The sequence below is a fragment of the Dermacentor andersoni genome, chromosome 7 (assembly GCF_023375885.2).
Source record: "Dermacentor andersoni chromosome 7, qqDerAnde1_hic_scaffold, whole genome shotgun sequence".
NCBI lineage: Eukaryota > Metazoa > Arthropoda > Arachnida > Ixodida > Ixodidae > Dermacentor > Dermacentor andersoni.
In genome coordinates this window covers 96,534,509-96,562,063 of record NC_092820.1, presented here as the reverse complement: position 1 = coordinate 96,562,063, position 27,555 = coordinate 96,534,509, and the positions used below count along the sequence as shown (strand labels likewise).

The 27,555-nt window shown below is 43.8% G+C and overlaps 1 protein-coding gene and 1 long non-coding RNA gene across 6 annotated transcripts in view; one reads left to right on the top strand and one right to left on the bottom strand.

The window, feature by feature from the left end:
- The window catches only part of LOC129385691 (uncharacterized), a 49,872-nt gene extending 27,285 nt beyond the window's left edge, over positions 1–22,587 (top strand). For 3 of the 4 annotated variants that reach the window (XR_011895742.1, XR_008613196.2, XR_011895741.1), the window contains one exon: positions 12,817–13,274. This is a non-coding gene — a long non-coding RNA (uncharacterized lncRNA). Of the gene's footprint in view, positions 1–12,816; positions 13,275–22,270 lie in introns of those variants that run through there. The other variant, XR_011895740.1, reaches the window with a different exon arrangement.
- LOC126534081 (uncharacterized) lies at positions 2,763–27,297 on the bottom strand. 2 transcript variants are annotated; one of them, XR_011895737.1, is made up of 5 exons: positions 24,538–24,693; positions 17,646–17,788; positions 17,506–17,573; positions 11,496–11,594; positions 2,763–3,011 (listed from the first exon to the last, which is right to left on the bottom strand). XR_011895737.1 is itself a non-coding variant. In XM_050181302.3 (5 exons), the coding sequence occupies exons 1-5, from the start codon at positions 27,286–27,288 to the stop codon at positions 2,836–2,838; spliced, it is 600 nt and encodes a 199-aa protein (XP_050037259.2). In that variant the 5' UTR covers positions 27,289–27,297; the 3' UTR covers positions 2,763–2,835. The 2 variants fall into 2 exon arrangements, 1 of the variants encoding a protein (XP_050037259.2); XM_050181302.3 differs by lacking the exon at positions 24,538–24,693 and adding an exon at positions 27,175–27,297.
- Between the last annotated feature and the right edge of the window lie 258 nt (positions 27,298–27,555).

Genomic DNA, 27,555 nt, shown 5'->3' with positions numbered 1-27,555 from the left:
TGTTTTATAAGTTGCGGGTCGCTTTTTTCCGTCGCGATGATAGACCGGATTATTTACAAGCACTGCTCCAGGAGGACACATGTAACCGGCAAACGGAGGCCTCAGGAGAGCACCTGAGGTTATATTAAAGCAGGCGGCGCAGGATCTCAGGGGCACCCAAGCGGTTGCGGGGGGATCAAAGCTGGAAGCCGGGCGGCCCGTGGGTTGGGGCTTTGGCTGTCCGCGATAGCGGACAGCCGATCTTATACTTCTCTGGCACGCGCCGGCCTCTGCGAGCCCCAACCCAGGGACCAGTCCGGCTTCTAGCTTTGATATCCCCGTTGCCGCTTTGGTGTCCTGGAGGCGCCGCCAATAATGCGAAATAATGACACGTTGTTTTCATTAGTAAAAACATGATCGATAAAATATGATTGCGTCGGAACGCTAACTTGCGATGCTAAGTTCAGCACAACCGCGCCCTCCGACTTCTGCCGGCACGCCTAGAGACAAGCGCATACACCGTGCGCCAAGAAACTCCTCCGTAGTACCTAGGCAGAGTCGTATTTTCAAGGAGCAAGACTCCCCACATTTCCTCTCTCGCACCCGCTCTCACTCGCGCATGCGCGCAAACGTCCGTCGTCTCCGCAAGTTCCACGCCCCGCTGTACCTACGAGCAGTTGGAAATACGCATCCCGGAGGCAGTGTATATCGCATGCAGCGGAAGCAATGGAAATATCACAAAGAGAACTACAAATTAGTTATCAACGTTCCAAAACTGGTACAGCGTAACAGGGAAAAGAAGAGACAAGCCGAGCCGGCAAGAAAAAACACAGCGCTAAATTCTACAGCAACATGTATAACTAAATTATAGGGCATCATGAAAAAAACTAGCCATACAGCTTTCTGTTGCTCAATACGTGCTATTTAAGGGTATTGTTCCGAGCCTGAAAGAGGACTCCGAATACACGCAAAATTCCATGAGCGACCAGTAGCGCGGCAATTTTACGTGTGTTCGTGGATTCCTTTGAGGCTAGGAAAAACACATTTTAAGTAGCACATATCGGGAAACGGCAAGCTGTATTGATAGTTTTTCTTGTTGCTCAACGATTTTCTTATTGACAGTTTTCATCTAATTATAATATTTCAGAAGTTGACTAATCAATTAAGGCTATATGTGCAATTAGGCAACATGCATTCAATAACCTGAGTATCTCCAAGCGACGGCAAACAGCATTACCTTGCTTTAGTCCAGCTACATGGCATTTGCATATATTTAAACCTTGTATAGGACATCCTGTACATGTATTCAACATGCGCAATGAAGCATCAGTTTTTAGTAGCGCTGTGTCTTCATTTTATGTCGTCTTGCCTACCACGTTTGCGTTATGCCTGAAATAATGCAGCCCTAGCGCATCAGTCGGTTCTGTAGAATTGGTTTGAGAGATCACACTGCAGCGCGCAGAAAGTATACCTGGATAACCAAAAGTAAATTCAGGCGTGAGAAGCAGTGTTCGCGCAGCCCAGGACTAGACCCTATGATATACCGCCAGTCCGAGGCTTAGCTTTTCCCGGGCAACACACAACCATGGTGCTTGTTTCAGTGCCAATATTGAGACCTCCAAGGCGTCACCTCCGAGACAACAAACATCTTTGGTTCTAGAAACACGCGTTGAGTAAACGAATGTTTGAAAGCACTGGACACCTGGGGACATCTATGCATATGTCGCAGTTGCTGTGTGTATGCAAGGAATGCAGCACGAATTTATAAACGTCGGTAAAATTCAGGTAACACGTTTTCAATTCAGCTTCGCAAGAGGGAGCAACACACATAGGACTGTGTACATTATCTTGCAATTCATATTGGGAAATAGTTCGACTGTCCAAAAATAGATCACATTGTCCAAATGTAAAAATTGTATGTCAAGTACGACATTCTTGGAGCAATTTCCATGCCGTCGAGAGCGCTCCTCTTAGCACACATTAGGCATGAAAGAAAGCCATAGTTTATTTCGATGCCTTGCAAAAATGCATTATTATAAGAATTAGACTAGCTTTCATATACACAGATTAGTTTCTCAAAAGTCTATAGCTGTAATTTGGTTTACAGTGCTGATTTCCGCACAGAACGTAACGGAAAGAATGGAAAGGACGCACACTGACGCAAGGGACAACTTTTATTTCTTGGCATGGGCAAGACATAAATGCTATCAGTGGCAGAGGGGCCACTGCATTACCGTCAGCTTAAGAGAGCACGAACGTATGACAAGAATGCTCAATTGAATGAAAAAAAAAAAAAACACACTGGCGTCACAAGGTGCGCGGTAAGGCTGCAATATTATAGGCCAAGTAATAGAGACTTTAGCGGTGTTTACATAAACTATACTATAGCCTATCGCATTTTTGAGCGCATCACACAAATAATTATCGACGTCAGTTACATGTGGTGCATCTTCTACATTAAAAAGTGCGCTGTACTTGTTTTCGTTGATTTTCATTCCGCTGGTAAGTGAAGGAAAACACGCGGCTGCCAGCGCTGTTCATTTGTTCCCTTTCAGTGATTGCAATACGCCAGAGTATAAATGCACCATGAGAGGCAACTCGTCCGTTTTGAACTGGCTCAACTCACCACATAAATTGGATTCGGCTTCTTAGCCCATAAACGCCGTTTTCATAGATGCAATGCCCTAGAGATGCGACGTCTTGCCTTCCTCCCTCATCGCATTCATGCAAACGTCCCGTTTCGCTGGCTGCCGTTACAACAAAGCACAAGAAAAACGCAGGTGCTCAGTGTTGCATTTGCTTTTTTATTAAAGGTCATTCTCAAATATTGCGCATTCAGTTTCGGTAAATGTTTCGCTACGCTGATTTTGTATCTCTAACTGGGTAGTAAGGTAGAATCGCCTGACAGTAGGGCTGATAAACACGTGCTTGACGAGTGAGCAGGTCATCAAACTCTTCCTCGCAACCTTGGTCCGGGCCCTGGATGATGGAGGAATTTCTAACTCGCAGTTCGTACCAGCGGATGGGCGGCGCTAGAGAAAGAGCAGACCAGGTGAACCGCAATTATTCTAGCAGAAGAAAATTGACATTCTTTCGTAATATAATCCGTGGTAACGTGCACAACCGAACAATAGATTAACCTATGCAGAACACTATAGTTTTCAAATTATCTATGACTCTACGTGCATGAACATAATGGGGACATTATTTTGTGACTTATTTTGTGTGCTTTGTGTTTGACTTCCATCACAGTGATTTTTTTTCTCTGGGCTTCGTAGTGTAATTTGGAAGATGACGTTTGGCATCTCATGCACTGTACAAAAATAACAATCGTGTTGTTTTTACCTTGGAGTACGCAGTAAGTTTCTGTACCGGGCACAAATAAAAGCAAGTTGTCCGGCACTTCATGTATGAGAATTAAGGCATGAGCCAGGGCCTCTGATGCTCTCTAGTCAACGTTCAAAGTAAGGCTTTCTTGGCCTAGCCCCCAGTTTGATGTCCTTGCGGCAGTCGTTTTCTTGCCATGTAAAATAGGCTAATCCCTGAGACAATGTAAAGCTTAACTAGACCGATCCCAGAGGTCCAATCAAAATTTGTGTTAATCACGAATATTGTAATGGTAAACCAGCTAGGTGCGGGGATGATTAAAGGAAATCTAAGCATAAATAATCGAACATTTTGACGAAACCAGATAGAGTGACGCCGGAACCCATCATCACACCAAACATGATATGCGTCTTCGGAAACTTCTTTATGTTTGTAATCTCGCCTGATCATGTAGTAGGCATTGTGTCAGTACACATAGCAATGGGAATTGATCTCATCATGGGTTCTAGAGACGTAATAAAGTGGTAGACATGATTTACTCTGGTGCATATTTATCTTTATATACAGCTTTGATTACGTTTTTTTAGATCTCAAGCAAATTCGCATCGGCTTTCAAGTCACCAGTGCATCCGCGGTGTATACCGAACTTCCTTGTGAATTTGTGTTAAGTTTTTGCAAAATGTGTTCAAAATAATATACTATTTCACACATCAAATGTACCTGCTTGGCATTTATTCAAAAGAATTCAAGAAATGTTTTCTATAACAGATGCATCATGGGATCGGCCACATTTTCTTTCTTGCATGTAAAAGTTCTCCCTCACTCCTAGTATCGTACATAGCCGTGCCAAAATATAATTACAAGTTCCGCGTGGTACAATTGAAATGAACGCAGTCAATGTCTCACGGAAATATCTTTCTATTTCTTCCCGTTGCTTGCTTAACTACACTTCCCTTCGATAATTCAATTTATCATAATGTAGTGCAAAAGGGACAGCAAAGACGGAAGAAGAGGAGGGTGAAGTGCACTTTTCTTTGAAGCGGCTCAGTGTGGGCACAGCAGCCCTTCTCCCCTTTTCATCAATTCAGCTTTTTATAACCGCACCCCATCGTAACAGTTTTCTGGGAGGTACTGGCTAAAACGACAGTGCTACGGAAGAACGACACGAACCGACCGATAGGGTTCAATCGGTGGAGCTTCGCCGAATCGTCGGTCTACCCCCAGAGATGGCTTCCGGCGGTGACAACCACCCCCTTCTTTCAGCGTCCCATGGCAGCCCTACATCGAGCCACGAACCTTCGCCATAATAGCCGTGGCAGACGTGGATGCATGGCTTATTTTCCGCCAACGAGCAAGTTGGCTCAATTGCTGGAATGTTAAGCGCCCTGCTTAACAACGTTGCCATTTTTCTCAAGGAAACTGCGTCTCTGTGGCTTCAAAACCGCGCAAGAATCTTGGCAATGTAGGAAAAGTTTGTAGACAAAATCAAGAAGTGCTTTGGAGATCCGACAGCTTAAAAGAATCGTTGAGTGCAAAAGCTAATGCAGCAGTCTCAAGTTCCCAGCGAAACATGAGCGACATACATCGAGGAAGTGCTCAAGTTGTGCAACGCCCTGTCTCCTCAGGTTACACAATGCAACGTAGGCTTTTGTTCTAAAAGGGATCGTCGAGGACGTGTACCAGTTTCTCATCGAAAAAGACAGTCTGGAGTCCATAAGTGACGTCGTTCAGCACTTTTGCACGTCTGAAGCACTGAGAGCTCGACGTATGGCGCCAAAGTTTGGCCGCTTGTCCAAGTTAACTAACGTCCCTAGTGTTGACGTGGCCCCAGCTTCAGCCAGCCACCGAGAAACTAGGCGCCGCGACCAACAGAGGTGTGGCCGCCAGTAATCTTTAGCTAGACGTCTCTTCGCGTCCGCCAGACACCATGTGTCAAAACAAGATTGGTGTGTTAGTGGACAATGGTGCTACTTTGTCCTCAGTGGACACAGGAGTGAATGTCTCTGTTATCAGCATGGATTTGGAAACCCAACTAGGTCATGAAATCTTGGTTCAATGGAATAACGCAACTACATTTCGCCCTGTCAGTGGAGAGTTGCTCGGAACTTTTGGTGTGTGCACCACGAGTGGCTATTTCTCCGATAACGAGTATCAAGCCGAATGTATAGTTCTTCCTAAATCCACTCATAGCTTAACTCTTCGCTTCAGTTTGCTACAACAGTGTGGCACCACTGTTGACTGCGGTACCAGCCATCTTTTCCTATCTCCTCTTGCCGACCAACCTGCTCCCTATTCACGCACCCTCGCGGTGATTGGTGATTACTTCTTACCGGCACATTCCTTATTCAGAGTTGTAGTTGCTGCTTGCTGTGTCGACGCCGATACGTTGGATGCTATTTTTGATCCTGAGCCCTCTACCCTAGTGCAGAAAAGTGTGCTGGTATCTCGATGCGTCCTCCCTGTGACCTGCGGAACAACTACACTGCCGGTGGCAAACTTATCCTGTCAGTCTACCCAGCTGTATGCGACTTACCTTTTCAAAGATGATACTAGTCTCAACATAGATATTTTAACTGATGACATGTCGCACAAAATTGAGTGCACTGGCCCCGCTGTCCCTAAAAAGTTGCCGTTGCTAAAAATGATCAAAAAGTAATCTCTTCATAGAAGGATCAAGCCCTGGTAAGCCTGCTTAGCAAGCGTGTTTTATTGTTTCATTTCTCGCAGAACGCTAACAAAGATCGCGTTCCAACTACGGGGGCTTGCCACAGTGTCTACACGGGGTGTACACATCCGATAATGCAGAAGCCTAACCGCGCATCCATGTCGGTGCGCAAGGTCATCGCCTAACATGCCGACGAAATGCTAGCCAAGGGTGTTATTGAAGAATCCTCTAGCCTTTAGGCTGCACCGGTAATCCTCATGAAAAAGAAAGGCAGGTCCTGGAGGTGTGTCAACTACCGGCATATCAATTCTGTAATGAAGAAGGATGTGCATGGTATCGATGATGTTATCGACTGTCTTCATTCAGCATCCTACTTTTTATCTGGGAACCTCTGAGCGGGTTACTAAGGGATACCAATGCATTCAGCCGACCAAGACAAAATTGCTTGTGACATCACGTCGCTTCTTTGAATTCTGTGTTATACTATTTGGTTTGTGCAACGCGCCAACGACATGTTAAAGGTTTATAGACACAATACTGGGCAGACTGAAATGGGAGATTTGTTTGTGTTATATTGAGAACGTTTTGGCCGCACTTTCGCGAGATCACAATAATCGGCTTGATGTTATTTTCGTGTCTTGAACACGCTGTCCTTACCTTCAACTCAATGAAATGTCGCTTTGGCCAACGAGAGCCGCTAGTTCTTGGACATCTAGAGGACAAGCACGGCGTAAGACAAGACCTACACAAGATTTCTGCAGCTAGTGACTTGAAATAATCGCAGTGAAAATGCGAGCTGAGAAGCTTCTTGGATCGTTGTTCGCACAGCCTTCCTTCTCCCTTGATTGCTGCTCAAAGATATGCCTTTCACCTGGAGAGCAGATTTCGATTACTCGTTTCGTCAGCTGAAGTTCCTGCTCCCTTCAGGTCCAATATTTCGTCATTTTCACCCCTCTACCACAACATAACTGCACACCGATGTGAGTGTAATCGGCCTCAGCGCCGTCCCTTTCCCCAGTTTTCGTGACGCCGAGCATGTCTGACGCCTACGCGAGCCATTCATTGAGCAAGGCTGAACGGGATTACATCATCACTGAGCAGGCGGGTCTCGCTGCGGTTATCGCTGTCCATAAGTACCGCACATATCTCTATGGGCGCCGCTTTACGATAGCGCTGACCGACGTCAGTTAGGGACTCCAAGCTTTATTTTCCGATTAGGGAAGCACACGTCTTCGGCGATCCCTTTTAGGAGATGACCAACGTCTTCCTCCTCTTGTTCCATCCTGCTGTCGCGTTAGCGTAACTATATGAAACATGCCAGGCACCATTACAGGTAATGACTTTAATGTTTTTCGCGCATTCTCCTGCCGAGGCATATGAAATATACGCTATGCAATGCATTTTTTACTGCATTTATGCCCAGATACGTATAGTTAATGCCCTTAAAATCCATGAAATTATATGTATTGCCTCGGAGGTAGAGAATATCTTCAGCACGCAGCCGACAGAAGCATGACACTTAATAATTGGCTTAGCTGCCTCAATATACGACCAGTAATCCAATATATAGAAGGCCACCTGACGCAAACATTTCGTTGCTCTAAAGCGTTAACCTGCCGTTTGGTGTATGAAGCACTACATACTATAGAGTAACATAACTGCATATTGCCATATTTTTAATCTGATATTGCTTTCGCAATACAGCGAAGATGAGCATTTAGGGTATTTACAAATGCAGAGATCGCTCCTATGACTTTAGTGTTGCTTCAGCTTCGTCGACTACATAGGCCCGAGGGAAACACACACACACACGCACACACACACGCACACGCACACGCACACACACACAGAGAGAGAGAGAGAGAGAGACAAACGCATTTGCAACATATAAATTTTGTGACGCGTATCACTGGAGACAGGAGGCCATCTTTCGTTAAAAATGCGCGGAATAACACTCATAAGGATGCCGCTAGTCCTATTTTGCATGCGTGAAGCCAGTAACATATGCGACATCGTATAAAAAGATCAGGCGATAAAGAAAGGTGACTGCGAGCGACATCCATTGCATCTTATGATCAGCTAGAGATGCTTATGCTAAACCTCCTCTTTAGGTCAGTTCTGGAGAAAAAAACGTCACGCGTGCCTCTCCGTCACTTCGTGGGATGTTCTTTCTCCCTTCTCCTCACGTCACTTCAGAAAGCCTTTAAATGTGTTTGTGAATTTGGCGCAAGAAGTTCCTTCTAGCCCGTGAACCTATCACGATGTCCGCGCCTTCTCCTCCACACTCAATCCGCATGGCGGCGTGAAAAAGTCGACTACAATATCGGGAAGTGAAGAATAGTCAGTTTTATAATAGAGTTTGCAAACAAACGCACAAGCATTACGTAGGTAAAGAAATAGGGTTATCCTCAATGCACTTTCTTTGAACGTTATTAGGCTTCTGCGGTTTACAAGCTCTATGATAAGGTACCTCATTTGAAGAGTTTAACCTTTATAATGTTCACACACACCCTAAGAAATGGCGTTGTCGGACATGGTAGCGTTCATGGTTCCTGCTTCAGCGTGAATTCTAGTAATGGCTACACTCTCACCCTCGTTCATCGCCAGTAACTAATCAGCTTTCGCTTCTTCTAAATTCAACGAAAACGGCACTACGAGCACTTAGCGAGTCAAATTTCTGAGATGGTTCAGCGATTTGCAACATAGGTAAGGTAAGGGAGACGCGTCCACATGGCAACAACAGAGGGTTGGTAATGAATTGTTTTGACTCGGATACTTATGGCACCAGTAAACAGACGGCGCTCTGCTTTTTGAAGTCATCGTTACATTTGCGTTTCCATAACGTAAACTAAACCTCATGAAGAGACATGCGCCTTAATGTGCCGTAAATGTGTTGTGTTTAACGTACGTGAGGCAACAAACGCTATTCTAAAACTATATAATACGAAGCGTGCACTACGCTGAGCATGGTCACTAACACGCGTCATATCTTCCGATATCAGCATTTGCGGCACAAGAAATATGCTGCCCTGTGTGCTAACCCGAGGCGCACAGTTCGATCGTCTAATTCAGTGCATTTCCACGAAGAAACGAGATATGTGCGCATTTATGTAGGTGTATATCGTATAGATTGTACAGTATCCTGTATCTCACGGAAATGTAAGAAAAGTGCGAGACACAAGAATTGTCACGCTTCTGAAGGAGGCATGGTGAATGGGCGAGCGTGGTTGTGCTCCTCGGCGCTGTGCCGGAAAAGGAAGCTGTAGAAACGGTTTGTGAGTAATAGGCCGTGGGAATACAGCTTCCATTACAGATGCATGATGCACGACCATGCTGTCAATTGATCGCGCTTCTATCTCTTCTTGTCGTTAAATTACTCTTATACGACGCCGAATTTAAGTGCGCCGCAAGTTCGAACGTACCCTTATCTTATCGTAAGAATGTGTTGGCTGCGAAAGTGCGTAAGAATGGCGCAGCTCTGTGAATTTGGCTCAAGAGATTAGGTGTTATGTGCTGTTCTTTCTGCTGTATGTTCATAGACGAAGAAATGTAGTGCAGCCATAGTCTAAGAAGTTGAAAGAAAACTGTGGCGGGTATTTAGCTAGTGAACATCGGTGCAATATTGAAGAGAACTAGCAATGCCTATGTGCCCTAGATTACGTGTGGCACGCACATTGCATAGCATCAGCGTCAACGTCGATGCCAGCGTAGCTGCTAAAACATTTGTGTTTCATCGCCGACCTACCTCCCAAGAACACAGTTGAAACTCTAGCTTTATGTCACTCAGCGAACATAGTCCACTTCAACAAATCTACTACCTAAACGGATCACACTTTGCATATAGTCAACGAGTGAACTACGCTTGTATTAACGCAGGTTTTTTCGTTGCATTTTTGTTGTCTGTATGGGAGCTAGCTGGAATTCGGCCCTAAACCTAATGTCCTTCTAATGGTAGTGGAAGCAGCCATATGATGGCACCTTGTGCACAATAGCTATATAAGCCGTGTACAGGAAAGCGCCACACAAGTGCGCTATTATCAAAGCCAGATAATTCCAGCCTTTTTCAGGCAGTAACAACCAGCCATAACTACACTGTGGTATACACTATTTGAAGTACACTGCTTGACCGCTGCACAAGATGACACAGAAGTGGACAATAATAGAGACTGCAGGCTCAACTTTCTTCTCACACCATTGACTTCTGAGCTAGATGAATAACGGCAGCCAAGATGAACAATCTAATATTTTAAAAAGGAATCGCGATAGTTCTATAACAAATGAATGTTTTTTTTTTGATTGGGCATTCTGAATGGAGCGGCTTTAAAATTTCTTTTTCCGTGGAGTACACATGCAAACTAAGTAGGGAAAGATGTATTTCGGCTTCTTTTCTCGGTCACATTGTCGTTCAGTTTAAAAAAAGAAGATAGATAACAGCAACTAATCACCCTACGGCCAATGTTCCTGTGAAAGCCCATCCCATATTATTATAAAAGAAATCTTGCAAGCAACTGGACAGATCGAGCAAGCTTTTAACGTAGTGCCAACAATCTCGCTTGCAGTTGCTATGAGTCACCCCTCCAAAAACAAGCGTGTTATTGTACTTTTTATGACGCAGCTGCGGCAAATGTGTGCATATTTCCTGGAAAGCATTCACGTGTAGAAGTCTGTTTACAGCACTTGCGCTTCCCTGGCTTGCTATCGTCGGCTGCAGCTGGAACCCGAATCTATTCCACAGCGCGAAGCCATGTTCGCGACACCGCATTGTTTCATGCATTCTATACAGGCGGTTCCGGCTAATATTAGCAAAGCCATTTAAAGAAAAAAAAAACAGCTCCGATTGAAAATTATGAGGCCTGCCGTGTTTGGTCATCAGTCCTCTTGCATCATGAAGTTTACAGGGCTTCTGTGACTCCATGCAAGCACGCACACACGCACACACATGCAAGCACATACACCGAGTAGCTGCTTGTTGCCCTTGAGTGCAGCGAACTTTGTACTGGAACGCCAACCCAGAGAGCTCCTTCTTAACTAATGAAAATGCAAAACAGCAAGACATGCTTTTAAGAGAGAAAACATTGAGGTACTAAATGGAGCTCCAAGTCTAATGTAACGCTTTAGACTTCGGATAGCGCATGTAAATTCCTAACCTCGTGTCGTGTGGGATATTACCGTACTGAAATTGCAAGCAGTTAGCAGTTTCCTTGCCCTCAGTTTCGGCGAGAAAACTCTATTCCCCCTTTGCAACTAACACCGTCCCGACGAAAAACGGTGTCAGTAATTCAAAATAAAATACTGGATCCCAGTGTCGGATGATTACAGACCATTCATATGATTGAATGTCGGCACCCCGATATCACAACAATTCACTGCATTTTTCTAGGGCACGGTCTAGCTTTGAGCTGGACTCGAGAAAAGGGAAAGTACCAACATTTACATCTGTGCATAGTATAACATGCCGGTACGTAGTGCTGTAGCCACCGCGAATACAAATGCATTCTTTTGCACAACACAAAAAATAACATACATTTAGGACCACGAAAATTGATCAGTGTGATCATGATAACTGCGCAGGAGGAGTTTGGAGACATGTAGAGAATCTGTTCCAACTGGTAAATTTTTGACCCTAGAAAAGAAAAGAACGAACATGTGCTTGAAAAACTGATACCCGCGCCCATGCTTATCTGGTAACCTTTTATTCTTCCTGTGCAACCTCCTTTCTCACTATATTGTAGCAAACGACGAGGCTAAATTCGCAAAGTTGTTCGTTCACAAGAGCTGTCTATTTCTGGTTGGCTGCGTTCAAAATAATATGTCCAACACTACGATTGGCTGCTGCCTCGTCTTGCGCCTATATTTAACCTAATAACCTCTTGGGTGAAGATACTAGACTTTCCGGCCTTGCCTGCTTCTCTCACTCTCTCTTTTATTTCAGCTGTCGTGCAGCTCTATATGCTAGGGAAACGGAAATGTTAGGTTTCCTCGGTTTTCATGTAGGCCTAATGTCTTTAGTTCAGGTGAGTAAATATTCCATTTTTGTTCAACAGTCGCCTTTCGGTATATAACATATAATGGCAATAACCATCAAAACAATCCCCAACAGCGCAGTGAACAAGCATTATGCCAATGCTAGACCTCAAGCTTAAATGGAATCGTGTGGCGATACTCAAGGGGTAACTGCTGCCCGCGGTTGGCTAGAGCGTACGATCAACTATCTTGTTTAGCATAGGTCTTATCAGGGTTCTTCAATAACATTTTTCTCGTCATTAAACTTGCGCCTGACGCTACGAATGGATTTCATAAACCGCCAGTGCTTCACGTGCCCCGGCGCTGGCACACATGGAAGGGCATCAGAGCAGACGGCGGACGGATGCTACAGGGGTATTGTGTGTACGCTGACTTTTGCGAAAACGTCAGTTCTCGTTATCGGCCCGTGAACATTGGAGGCAGAACGTGAAATTTCCCGTACTGTTTATGAACAGGGTTCAAAAATTGAAAGAGGAACAAGTTCGAAACTACAACAATGCGTTGTTTCGTTTACAGGTTCGCGTACATTTGTGCGAGTGGGCTAATTCAAGTTCTATAAGGTACACTTGGGAGTACTCCATGGCTAGAAATCGGCTACAGAGAGATTGAACGCCGCAGTTTCTTGCAATTATTCGTAAAACGCTTGCGTTGCTCTTCCGTGGTTGCTCGCCTTTCAGTTTTTTTTTCACTGCGCAACTATCTCCTTGTGGTGACAGGGATGCTTTGTGATAGTGGCAATGCTTAACATTGTTCTGTACACGAGTGTCTGTCCGGTTGCACGGATGCGGACGAAAGAGAATTCTTGTTTTGTTTTCCTACAGATGCGGATCTACGAGGTAAGACTGAGCAAGACCTTCACCGGCAAGTGACTCTGGGCTTCACACTTAAATGGAAACATGTCCACATGAGTAAATAACATTTTGATGCCGAAGCCATTATTTGTAGAGACATGTGTACAGTGAATGGAAATTTTGTGTTTTCGGAATGGAATTTGAGTGATCTAAGCTCCAAACAGGCTTAATTCCTAGGATGTCTGGAGGCCTACCGGCTTGCTTAATTGTCTAAGGCTTGTCCAATTAGATGTTATCGGTCAACTAACTAAATTAGGCAACTCACTAAACTGACCTATATGAGTAACCTGTTGCCTAAAAACGTTGTGCATCAGCGAAATACACCTTTCTTATTTTGTCTACATAAATATCCAACTTAAAAGTAGCTTAATAACTTAGTAACCTAACCAATTACCTAGACAGATAACTAGTAACTCACTAAACTAGTCAAATATATAATGACTAAGTAACCTATATAAAACAGGTAATTAACTTGCCTAACTTACTAAATAAGGTTACCAAAACCTTTTAATGACAGCACAAATCATTGCCCCAAAAATTTTCATTTGCAATTTAAGCGCACAAAGCAGAAGGATAATAAGCATTATGAAAAAATGGAAAATATTTTACGGATAGTTTTTAGCAATACAGGCCCAACAGCATGGAAAAGTCAAAGTGGGCTTCACCCCAAGCCACCTATGGCTGCATATGGAATTTGTAGAGGGCCCTCGTCATATGTGGACCCATTAGGTGCACATTTCATGTCTTCATATTACGTGTATAACATCACTGCAGCCTATGATCTTGCATTGTTCTGTCACCTCTTACTTCTTTCAAAACAAAGCCCACCTGGCGTGTGTCAAAATTCTTCCTCCTTCGGTGTACCTTCTTAGAACCAACGAATGACGCTTGCTGGCTCTTATTAACTGTTACCACAATGCTCTCATCAAGAAACTTTGTAATCAATACTGCTACTCAACAAGAAAGGGAACACTTCTAAATGAAGGAACAAATAACTAACCTAATTATTTTAAATAACTAAAGTAATTTCCAAACTAATACCTACTTAGGCTAACACATATATAACTATCCTAATTAATAACCAACTCTTAACTAACTAGATTAACCTATAACTAACTTAACTAAACTTGATATGCAGACAAAACTATTCACCTACCCCAGCTATCTAACCAAATTAGCTATATAATAGTGTAATATGGGACCGTAAAACGTAAAACTATTCCAATCTGTTTTTATTCCAATCTCATGACGTCAAATTTACGTAACTGCTGACGCAAGCACTGGGCGGTGACCCGAAGCGTTGTCTGAATATCCCAATCAAACGCTCACCTCTTTTGTAGGTCACTTTTGTTTGCTTTGCGAACAAAAAACATTGGCTGCATGGGGCGGCTTCTCCTATCTAATTGGTTGACAAGAGGCGAGGAGCACACTTAAGTGGAGAGGGTTTCTCTGGAGCCGAGATAACGCAGTGAAAACAGAGATTAAGAATGCCGCTAAAACGGATCATCAGCAAAGAAGAGTTGGCATAGCGAGGTGAGGTCGTTTACGTGCTGAAAGGGCTCAGTAAGGTTATACGGCCATGAAAAAAGTATGCTTTCCGGCAGGTGCGAGTAGCCAGTGCCTTAGCGATCGGCGGCCAGCCATCTGCTATTCCTTTCGAAACGGGGCTAATCCGGCTATTCAGAGGAAATATCTTTTTTTTTTTTCGCCATATTAATGAATCTTTAATACATGCGCGTGACTTTACCGTGGTGACTTTCTCGGGTTTGTGACGTCACGTGACGGAGAGCTGAAGAGGGCACCCCCCGAAAACTTTTGGCATGTAGCAGACGGCTAACGGCAAAAAAAAGCATTGAATAAGAAATCATAATGTTTCTTTTGCTAGGCCTAACCATGCATAACGAGTGTGCACATATCATTTGAGATGGGGCGTTTCCGTGGTTTCCGTGACAACGCGTGAGGACAGGTGAAGAGGGGGGTGGCCCGAAAGTTTGTTTACCAATCATGAAGGGATGATTGCAGAATTGGAATACAAAAATTTGGAATATCCGAACTGAAATCTTTGTGGGAGGAATGTAACACGCAACGCTGCCGTGCGTAATTCAAGAACAAGCAACTCGGAGGCTTAATTTTTTTCTCCCTGAAGCTTCCGCTGCATGTTCAGTAGCATACGCACTCTGCAAACATGCTGAAATAAATGCGGCAGAGGTGCTTTTCCCGGTCAAAAATTTTCATAATAGCGCATCCCGGCCATCAGATTCCGGCAGATCGGTGCCCTCGTGCTTATGTCAGCGGCTACGGTGCCACCGCCTGTTTCCGTATAAAACTTTTGAGGATGCCTCCTAAACAGGAATTGGATGGAGGACATACTCAGTTTCTCCCTCACCTAAGTTTTGCTCGACGGCAGTCAGTGCACAAAGAAGGCAAATCGTCCGAAAGTAGCGAGCAATAAAATGTCGAGATAAAGCCACGTGTGTCAACAGGAGCGCACCATGTGCACCTCACCTAATCTTTTCAAATACAAGAAACTGGGCATTGTCACGCGTCAGCGCCACCTGCTGCTATCGACGCAACATCTCAACACCGTGACAATGCCGCTATGTATCTAGCCGCTCGGCGCAATCCGCAATGCGTGCCTTTCTGGAAGGCCTCAGGGGCGTGTCTCTTCTTTCAGACACTATCTGTCTATCCACTGTCGAAAGAGAACCGTGCATACATGGCGCACTCTCCTGCCAAGATTTCCCTTTGCTTCGAATAGATCAAAACTTAACGCTTTTTTTATCGTACACGCACAGGTAGTGCACTGGGTGGAACGATACACAAATGAAAGAAATCAGCGACGGTTTTGCCACGTGGCAGCTGCTTTTGCGGCCCTCCATGAGGCAACGTCCTAGTGATGATAAAGCAAGAATGAATCCAGATGAGCCAATTAAACTGGAGGCGTTCCGAGCGTGTTTATGTCGTGATACTATTCGCTCATTCATCTGAGGGCGTCGGTAGAGCTCGCAAAGATGCAGAAATTTGGCAAACTTATAATTTCTTGCATAGCACCCACGAGTAAAGGTAGTTAAAGGGCCCCAAACCACTTCTGACATTTCTTAAACATTTCAAGTAAACACGTGTGTCGAGTTCAGAATACGGTCACAACCAACGATGCGAAACGCTGCATCGCTACTCGCCGCGGGGGCGCTACAAAATCAAAAAACCATCCCGCACTCCTCTGCGGGCCTTTTCGCTATCCCCAGCGCTCGTCGTGACGTAACCAGGTTGCATCTGGTGATGTCCCCGCGAGCAGACGCTGTCGATTGGTCGAACAAGAATCTACGAGTTTCGGTTAGTCTGCTAGCAGGTACGCGCACTCCCCGCTCTTCCTCGCCATGTTGCTCGCTTCTGCGCACTTGCCAATCCGTAACTACGGCCCGCAACGCAAGTGCTAACTCGTTCGCGTTCCGACACAGTCGTGCTTAGTAGTCTGAGTCCAACAGTCTTTTGCGATGGCTAAAAGGCATCTGTGTGCGATGCTTGGCTGCAAGAGCGCCGACTGGGAAAACGAAACGACGCGACACCGGCTGCCTTATGATTACTCCCTGCGCAATGCCTGGCTTGAGCGCATTGGAGTTCCAGCGTAATGGCAATTCACGTGTTTGTGGCCGCCACTTCGGTGCTGCAGGCGCACGTGCACTGACGATGTCTTTAGCATGGAATGGGCCAAGGGCCAGTGGACGAGAACAGCACAGCGAAATAACCCATATCGTCGCCACCATCTAGGGAAGCTCGGCGGCTGTTCATTCCCAGCGTAGGTGCTTCGGCACGGCGTGTAAACACATGGCTCCATGAAACTGGCGAGGCTTTCTAGACGCGCGCAACACAAGGTTTACAGCGGCAGTCTTATCACCATTCTGAAAAATTCTCGCGGCTACGTGTTCGTTACAGACTCATGCGCAGCTGCTACACCACAACTAAACTTCGACCTGTGATCGGTTTAGGGGCCCTTCACAGCACAGTTCGAATTCTCAAATTCCAACTACGATTTCACTCACTAGAGGTGATTGACGTGAGAAAAAATAAACGAACCCCCGACATATGCGTAGCAAATGTCTAGTTATCAATTTAGAAATTTCTTTACCTTCAAGAGTTTTTTTATAGATATTTAGAACTTTCATAACATCGCATAATGAATATTGTCGAGACGTCCGTAGACAAATTTCGCCACTAGAAACAGTGTTACTGGACATGTGATGTGCAGCTATGTTACATCTTATTTCTTAACCTCTTGAAAAGTGTGCTTACCTATGCGATAGCGCCTTTGCAAAATCTTCCATAACAGCCTCTTATCATTACAAGGCTACAAGACTATAGGCTATTATTGACATTCCCAGTTTATCTGCGCGTAGACCATTACACTTAACGTGAATTAGTCGGGAAAGACATGCGTGAAACCCCGCATGTGATCTCCAAGCTAAATCTATCTAACCCACCTCATGATCACTGGACTTTGCTTAATGGACAGAATTCACTGAGTACAATGTTTACTATGTGAAAAACTATGGCGCACTGTTGTACAATATTTTTGTGTCAATATTGCAGACCACAGTACAAGGCATACTAAAAAGCACGTCAATATCAGGTGATTGAAGGGAATAAAAATTCTGGGTATACCATTGCGCTGGATAAGCATATGTTCTGGGTAAATTACATTGAACTGTCCCTCGAGGACCATAGAAAACCTGTAAACAAGAAAAATATGTTTCTTATATTCTGTTGTTTTCGGAGATATACAATCTGTGTGCTTGTCTTACTTTTTCTTCTGGGCGCCGTAGTAAAACAGTCTTGTGAAGAAAATGGATGTGTCTGTCTCGTTTATCATAACGTCTACTTTGCACTGCGCATGGCTTCTTCCGGTCACATTGTACGTCCACAAAGGCTCCTTCGTAACCACAAACTGAAAGATGACAAAATACGCGATTATCGGTGATGCACTCTATGTGTAATAAAATACCAGCGAGACGCTTCAAAGCATCAAATTGTCGACATTTACCGTGCGCTCCCTTTAGATCGCACAATTGTCTTCATCGTTAACACCGATGCAAAAGAAGTGCATCAGTGTGCACTGAAGCGAAATTTTTTGTTTTACAATGAATTCGCAAACTTTTCTACGAAGACAAGGTGATTCACTCTATATTGCATGTAAATATTTTGTTTTACTGAGTGTTTTCTTTACCGAATATTGGCAAGCGGTAGTAAAATCGAAGAACGCAATTTCTGATAGAATGTGCATATGTAACCAAAATCAAATTTATGCCCCCCAGAGGGTGGTAGATATAAATAACAACGATTTACGACAGGCACACTGGGCAGTCATAATTTCCAAACACTCAGCTCAAGTTGGTGCGCCATTTATATTTGCACATGCAATGAAAATAAACGTCTCGGGGTTTTTAAATTCTTAAACCGTGCACAAAGTCTTTATAAAGTAAGCGAATCTTGCGCCTGACCATGATATACCCACCAAATGTCTCTTCTGTCACCTTCATTGTCCCTTCCTACGCACTGAATATTTTACTTATAGCTTTCTATTCTAAGAGATAAATTTTAAAGAAACACGAACTAGGAAGAATATATAAGAAAGGCGGGCAATTCACGCTACACTACGTTGGTAACAATGGTCCTGATGGGGAAAAAGCTGCAGGAGAGCAAGAACCTATTTCAATATGTGTATAAATAACGTTGGAAAGAGGAAAAATGAAGAAGGAAATATTATCAGCATATGTATAAAACGGCCTATGGTGCACGACATAGAACACCTCATGGAGGTTTTCGGAGTCACTTAAATATCTCACACCATCGTGCTAGTACAGTGAGCCAACATATCCGAGCAGATTGTATAACACGATGTAGGGTCGGAAATGTTTACACTATGACCACATCGGTGTACCTGCGTGAAAGCCAGAACACGGTCATCGCGCTTCGGGTGTGGGTAGCTTCAGCAATTTAGATGGCTATGAAGATTAAATGTGTGAAGTTGTGTGGGGTGTCAATAATAGCCTTATCTATAACGTTCCGAAGCATAGCATCATGTGTCATGAACTACGCCATCCGTGTTGCTACCTATTTGTGGTAGTGTAACAGAAAGTTCCATATAGAAGGCAACATCACGCGTCTCCTATTCGATGTCGACATACGTGAATAGCATAAAGCTGAATGCCTTTTTAAGCGTTCCGGGAGGGCATTTGGGTGATCATGGCAAGCTGCTTATATTGCGTAGGCTAGCACAGCTCTGTTGCCGGATCAGTTTCTTTAGCTCTCTCATTGAAAGTGTCGCACTGTGGGGCGATGGTAACTGAGGTGCCCTATCACTATAAAATGTTGCCGACGATCACCTCTTCGGCTACACCATGCGGGAGCATTAAACAAGCTACGTACTCGTATGCAACACCAAACAATTGAAGGTAGTCTTCCCAACAAATCTGCGCGAGTGCAACTGAATTTTCTACTTGGAATTGAATACACACAAAACTTTTCGCAGTCCACGCGGAAGCACCTGGCTTTGCCTGGTGCATATTTCCAGCGTCATGTCGGTCATTGAGGCCTCTATAAGCTATTCTGCGTCTATTGGCAAATGTTTACAGTCCTCAAGCGAACAGGTCTTCCTTCACAACCTGAATCGCCCAACGAACTGTCGGTCCCTCTTAATTGTTTCTGTTGTCGAGTCATCTGATCCACAAAGACCGCAAGGTTCCCGCTTTAGAGCTGCATTTGGGTATCAATGGTGAATTCGACCATTCTTTAAGGAAATATTAGAAACATTGGGAACTAAGCCGAAAAATCTCACATTTCTATAGATGAGAGTTGATACTCGAATGGCGTTCCAAGTAATATATCTTTGGCGCAGCGTTCTTTGCTCTTCCATGTAAACGCAGTGACCATTTCAAATGTATCCAACCAACTATCGGTGTCATTCGATGAAGGCCCATAGAAGATTGGCTATTTTATTTGTCGTAGCACAATAGTTGGACACGAAACTGGAGCCTTTTCCGTTGCAAACCTAGCGGTGTCTGGCAGATGGCCGTGTTTCTGGGTTATTAGTTGCAGCCTGAGGTAATCTACCTAGTCTACGATGGGGTGGTCTCAACGAAAACGGTGGCTCTGATGGTTCCTTTGTAGTGTATTAGCTTATGTGTGCTCCTGTGGAATTACATCATCATATAGACTCTAAAACTACAGATAGTTTTGGGACACTCGTTATCATGCATCGTTTGTAGTACGTGGGTCACATTTCGAAGCACAGGCTTTCTGTCAGCATAATGAGTGGAACTGTAATGAACTTCGTCTCAATATCGCAGATGATATTGGAAGATGTTACACTGTAAAGTTTGGTCACCTGGTTTCGCAGCAGCCTTCGACGCAACATTCGGAACTGCGCTCAAATTTTGACCAAACCAAAAGGAGGCGAATAAAAGGTGAGGGAGTTGGCACAATCTAAAAGGACAATAATAGTCACACATGAGAGCCCAGAACGCGGCACATTCGCCACTGGTCACGCTGCGCTTGCTGTTCATGCTGCTATTGCGTTTTTGGCAAGACTTTAATATTTAGAGCGTTTTGCTTTTGTATGATATGTCTTGCGTTATGGGGATACGAGATACGTTGTGTCGCATTCGCACGGGAAGCGAGCACTCTGCAGCTTGTTCAATGAATGCATTCGCTCAGCTCCTGCGAAACAAATGGGGTTCACAGTAAATGGACTCCGGGAGAGGGTTTGTGGATATTGATAAGTTCCACCATCTGGTTGAAATTCACTATCTTGTCAGCTCTGATTCGCTCATACCTGCTGCTATGCCCTTCGACAGTGGCTCAAAATCCCGCCATTGCAGAATTTGACAAAGTCCGATAAAGCACCCTACATAAACAAATGCACAGCCTTTGGGTCGTATCTTGCGAAACAATAATCATCATCTCACTCTAAAAAAAGTTTACGCTCTTTGGGTTGTATTTTGTCCCCAAACAATAATTGTCTTTTGTCTTGCCCGCATTTCCTTTCTTTAACGCTGCGAGCCCGGTACTTCCTAGTAACAAACGGCTTCCGCGTTATCAGCTTTACGCAGCATTCTCGGCAGGAAAGTAAAGAGCGCCGAGTTTTGAAGAAAGGAAACGCAAGCAAGACCGTTTCAGAACTCATGTTGCCTGTTGTCGATCATGTTATAAGTTTGAGCAAATGTCGAAAAATGATTGAAAACAATGCTCAAGGAAGGCCTTAGAACATATGCACAACAGTGATATTGGCCTATAAGATCAAACTAATGATGAGTCATCTCCTTTAGGTAAGGGTAGAGTTTTGCTGCATTTTTAATGAAAGGAAAGTCAACTTTGGATGATGAAAAGTTGAACATAGTATATTAATATTTACTGTACGAAACGAAATATTTGTAGGACCGAAGAAATAGGAACCACATGAAGTTTATGCACACACAGCGGAATTAATAGAAAGTTTCCTTTGCTTAGACCATATTTTATTTATAGTTAATTATTCAGCGTTGATTTAGACACAGTGAATGTCTTGGATGGCAAGGATAAACGCAGAACATTGTCTGCCTGACTAAGACCCTGTCACCCATACATTGCTCAACAGTAAGGTAGCATATCATAAAATATAGTATACACACATATCAATAGCGTGGATTACACATACATAGCATGCATTACAAACATACATGCATTAAATACAAGAATCATTGTACAACTTTCTAACTAAAAGACAGTTTAGGACAAACAGAGTAATTGTGAATATGAAAAAAAAGTTCACAATATGAAACCAACTTAAAATGATTATACAAAAAACACAAGAGAAACCAATTAGCACAATGGCAATCAGAAAGGAAAAGCAAGTATGTTTCAATAGCGCTTTTAAAGCAGTTTAATGATCTGAAGTTTTGTGCAATAGTGATCCTGTTAGGATGTGCATTTATATTAATTTATATTATATATATGGTCGGTATGGCCTTATATATATATATATATATATATATATATATATATATATATATATATATAATCTTTTGTACCATAACAGCTCCACCAACCGATGGTCATTAAGAGTTACGGAATGGATTCCAAGGGAACGAAAGCGTAGCCGAGGGCGGCAGAAAGTTAGGTGGGCGGATGAGGTTAAGAAGTTTGCAGGGACAACATGGCCACAATTAGTACATGACCGGGGTAGTTGGAGAAGTATGGGAGAGGCCCTTGCCCTGCAGTGGGCCTAACCAGGCTGATGATGATGAGCTCGACCAATAATATATGTCCGTGAGAATGCCAGGTAATTATGGTCGTATTCTGGGCATGCTGGGTTTCTTGTGCCAGCTTGAACAGGGGGAATTGAAATCTATAGCCCCTACACATTTCTCTCCAAAATGGCGCTTCTACGCAGGACCCGGGTCCCTCAGGCACATAGCTAGGGGTTGCAGGCACGCACCATTACATCATCCGCACCTTTAACAAACCAATGAGACTTGTGAAAGAGTATTGGCCAGCTCCGACCTCGAGAATCAGCAACGGCTGATTGCCAAGGTCCAGGACGCGGCCAGAGCTCCATGCATCCCGGAATGAGGACGCCTTTCCAAAACTTCATTTAAGTAATATATTTGTTTATTCTGTCTCTCTCTCTCCATGCGCACTGGATTAAATACAGAGATGCTGTTAACAAATGTGACTTATGAATAAAATTTACAGACATAGTAAAAGCTACACCAATGATGGCGCTCTCTCACGAAGGTACTAAAGAAAAAAGCTTTTTTGTCTTTTTTTGGGGGTATGGACAATCTGCTTTTATAGAGTAAGTAGAAAAACGATACATTTTTGTGTCAGTTACTCTTCTAAAAGCACTGGCTCGTTTCCCCAGAATCTACATTTATTCACATGCATTTCACGTGCCTGTATAATGAAAGAAAAAAAAACGGTATTTGTTCAGGTATATAATATTTCAAGCAATGGGTATACTTTTAAACCATGTTTATGCACCGCAAAGGGCTATTGAAAGTTAGCCGTTTGAAGATATTCCTGTGAGTGCCTGAGATTTCCACAGTTATGGCGATTCGTCGACACTCTTCCATTATGTACCTATGCACTGCAGCGCAAATGCGGTTATTGTTACCGCGAGCACGGCTGTTCCATGTGTGCATTATTATTCTCGTGCGGCCAACTGGCGACCGTATGTCGGCCACCTGCTTCTGTCCCTAGGAGACTGTCTGTGGTTGTTCTTTTAAAGAAGAAAAGAAAACCATGAAAACGAAGGATGCGTGACTGAGTATTAGAAATAATTTCCGTTCTTTCTTCTTCTTTTTTAGCTTTCTGTTTACATATTACAAAATATGAGCGGGAAAGACAGTAAGCGAAGTGTAGTAACAATGTCGCAGCTATATAATTATAGCCAACACGCAAATATGCGCCTTGCAATATCTGAAACACGAGCTACTAAAAAAAAAAATGTTCGCTCTGTCGAACCTACTATTTTTATTGTTTAGTAATTACCGCTGCTGCTGCCACAGTGTTCAATTGCAGTCGTCGTAACGTGAGAAGCGTTCAAATTAGACTAATTTGTACTTAGAAACTTTGACTTACTGTTGCTTGGAGCAACAATCATATCAGCCAGCGCATATCCATCTAGTCTAAATCAATCAGTAAAGTCTAACCGATTAGCAGTTCTAGAAATGTGATGTGCATTTTCTCTCTCTCTTTCTCTCTCAATTTTGCCATTAAGGTAAAACCATAGTGATTGTATTGTCTTTTTTTGTTTCCCTAAAAGCACTGGGAAGCGACGCCGTCTAGACGGAAACGCTCATGAAAAAATGTCTCCTACGAAAAAACCCTAATAATGGCATAAAAGCAGGTTCCCTTTTGTCATGAGCGCCAAATCTGAACGCTTGTCTTGTTTATGCCGATACAAGGTTAAGAACAGAAACGTGTAATTGACATAGGGACTAAAACATATAAGTTAGGAATACACTTAAACTTTCGGCTGATGTAATGAATGTTCGCTAACGTTCACGTCGTATTACCAAGCATTTAGTCCCTAATTGAAAATTCGTGATTCTGCTATATGTCACAGTCGCCATAATACGGCTTCAAGAAAATAACGAGTTATGTCGATTATGTCGCAGCCGCCAGCTTACTAGCTTATTAAAAATAATTAAGAACTCCTACTTAAAGCCATCCACGACAGCACGAAAGGAGAAAAATTAAAGATCTAGAGCTGCTAACCGTGCTCCCTATATATGAGAACTTGCTTAAATACGCACTTTCTATGAAAAGGTTAAACGTGGGCTCAGTGCGCAAAGGAAACATCCCGATGAACTTGAAGCATTTTTCCTTCGGTCCTCAGTCAAATTTCACCACAATGCGCATGTGCAAATCACAGGTCCGCATTTTTGCAAAAAAATATATTTCAGAAGAACGGCCCAGCAACTTTCAGTTATTAACCTCGAAAACCTATTTTCTGCTAACAACGCATGGTCGTAAGTTCCCTTCTGCGTTATATCAGTGTTTGTATTCCGGTCAAAGCGCTGCTATAGCATAGCTGGAATTCTCAGACCAGGGGCCGAAAATACGTATGTTACAGGGATTTAGTGGCCTGTATACATTGTTAACTCACAGTTAAAAGTCTAAAGACAAAAAGAAAAGTATGCGGAGTCCACGTACTGTGGAATCGATGTAAGCGAGAGTTTCTGTGCTGTTTGCTTAGACTGATGATAACTGGCGGTGTTGATGACTGCGAATGTTCAACTTCTTCAGCGTTTAGTCCAGCCCGGCATTGGTGGGCTGATGTTAGACGATACCTTGCGTGCACCACTGATGTTTTTCTGCGTAGTGCGCAGAACACACAGGGGGAAGTGTTTGTCTGAGGCGTTGTTGTGTGCCATATTTCATAAACTCGGAGACGGCTGAGCATTGTCAGTGCCTGATATGACACATCGCCTTATGGCAGAAGTATTAAACTTGGAAAGCTTTACGTTGAAAAGCCAGAATCGGATTGTGAGGCACGCCATAGCGGCGGACTTCGTATTAATTTTGACAACGTGGCGTTCTAAATCTCAGAGGACGGACGTTTTCTATTTCGACTCCATCGAAATGCGGCTGCCGCAGCGGGGATCAAGCCAGCGAGCTCAAACAACGCCTTAGCTGCACAGCTACCATGGCTAACACAGAAGTACTAATTTGACGTGCGACCACTTCCGTAGTATCATTTAGACCCTGCGGTGCAGTTTAATTAATGCGGCCATGCATAACTTGTTTATTTGACATATTTGCACGGTGCTTATTTTTAGAAATATCATAAACATACCTTGATGTACCTTGAACTTAAATTTACCCAGTTTCCTCACAACCGCTGTCGTGTCTCTAAGCGCTTCGCTAACATGCAATGTGCTTCTTTTTGATCATTCATGTATTTATCTTTGTGTATACTTTTAATGTGCAATGTACAGTACTGTACAATGTTTCCACTGCGACTATAGCCCTGTACTGGGCAGCACTCTATTTCAATGAATAAAGGAATAAATAAGTAAATAAACAATAGTAGCATTTCCTTGCCTTGGCACGTCGCCTTTTCCCTATCTCCTTCACCGCCGCCCGTTTTGGAAATGTAAGAGTGGTAAGGCTGTTATTCACTCGTTTCGCGACTGCGTCGGTTGTACCCATTCTGTTCCTCACCTCCCGTCTCCTTTTTACAGTTTTATGTGCGCTTCCTCTTGACTTGTACGTCAGTAGAAAGGCAAGCGCTGCAGTTTCTGCAACGCTTTTTGGGGGGCTGACAGATAATTTAGCGATCAAGAGGCTAATGTGGCAACGCACAGGCAGCTCCATAGAGCAAAGTGCACGACTGACGCGATAAAAAGGTCCAACAAATTTCTCGTGCCTGCTTGCCTCTCCGCCAAACTCCTGCCATGTATATACATGCTCTCAACCACCTCCGACGCGGCGAGCAAGACAACCACGGCAGCAGAAGCAGCAGCGGCGAGAAAGTGAAAGGAAGAGGGAAAGAAAGGTTTCGCTTTAAAAGTGTGAATGTAAGATACTGCCTTTTGATTTACAATTTCGCATTTCGATGAAGGTCGACAGATGGCTACGTGCGGAATGCAATTCCAGCACATTACAAAAGTCCACTATGATCTTTATCAAAAAATGTCACAGTACGTACACGCCTACTCAAGCTGCTTTGCACGTGTACTTATCAAAGGTTTCGCGTACGGGTACTTGTGGCAATAGGTTTGCATGAATTTGCTGGTAAAGATTGTATCGTCTGTTCGCCGAATGCTCACGCATCCGACCCGCTTCAGGGTGGTAAATTATCGCTGAAGATTTATAAATTGCGGCTTCTTTTCTCTTCTAACCAATTAGCATCGGACTTGCACCGAAGCTTGCCGTGAATTATCACTCGTTCCGTGATTTGGGTTTGCGCTTGACCTGCCGCATTTCCACTATGCCCTTGAGAATAACGTACACGGTTTGATCCGCGCCGCTTGCTCCAAAATGCCAACTGTGATGTCCGTGGTACGGATAACTTCTCGTCTTCAGTGTGCGCATATTGCACAGCAAGGTAGTAAAAATAAACATGGGGTAACTCTTGTGCTACTTCAGGAAGTTTAGCCGCATCATTCCACCAGCATGATCGTGAATTTTACATATTAGCGAGAAAACCCGAACACCATTCGACGTGAATAAATATTAGCAACTCTTGCGCACATTTCTTTCTGGCCAATTTTTCCGAAAGACAAGGAAACGTACTCAAGTTTATTATATAATGTTTATTATAAACGCAACTGTTATGAAATGCAAGCATTACATCCCACAACAGTAGGGCAGCAATGTATAGACGTGTGCAAATGGAAATACACCGTTGCCTACTAATTGTAAAGAAAAATAATACCGATTGCCTGGCACGCGGGATAGCTTCCCGAAGCAGCAATCATTTTTGAGCTTGCAGACGACACCTGGTGGCAACCCGGAACTGAAAACTTACTACAGCGCATCAAAAACACCACTACTGGCTTTTCTTAGTTTTTCTAGGCTTATATTATAATTTGAAGGCATGAACCCACCTAAGCCAAACTGATACGTTGGACTTTGTGGGTATATTTCCACTTTTGAATTGATTTGTAAACTGGTGACAACCAAACCAACAGAGCTAGTAGTGAATATCAAAAGAAGCAAGTGCATCCCAAATTGTTTCGTGTGCACGATTCATCACCAACGGTTAAAAGCATCCGCGATAATATATCGAGAGATTTTTCCCACTAGGTAAGCGGAAGCGGGGAACACGTCAAAAAAGTAGGTTACCTTTCTCATATCTGGAGCGTCAACTAAAAGCTGGTAAATGTCCAGATTGTCGCTTGTTAAGATTTCTGCAAAGCCTACCAACAGAAGCACAGCAACCAGCTGCGTTTCCGCCATACTTTTGCTATGGAAGAAATCAATTTCAGGCTTTAGTGAGCGCTCCATACGCCATACGCGTGGAGCAGATGCTTGAACATCTATTTCGCTTGCACAGCACCATTGTGAACGCACGTCGCAGGTGCGCAGCGAATGCGGATCGAACCCTTTGCTCTGATACCGAGCATTTGCATATTGTTTGTGGCTTTCCGGCGGAACCATCTGTTTCGGCGAAATGTTAGATATGCTATTCTGCAAGGTGCAAAAGAGTAATGCAGCCTTCATTTG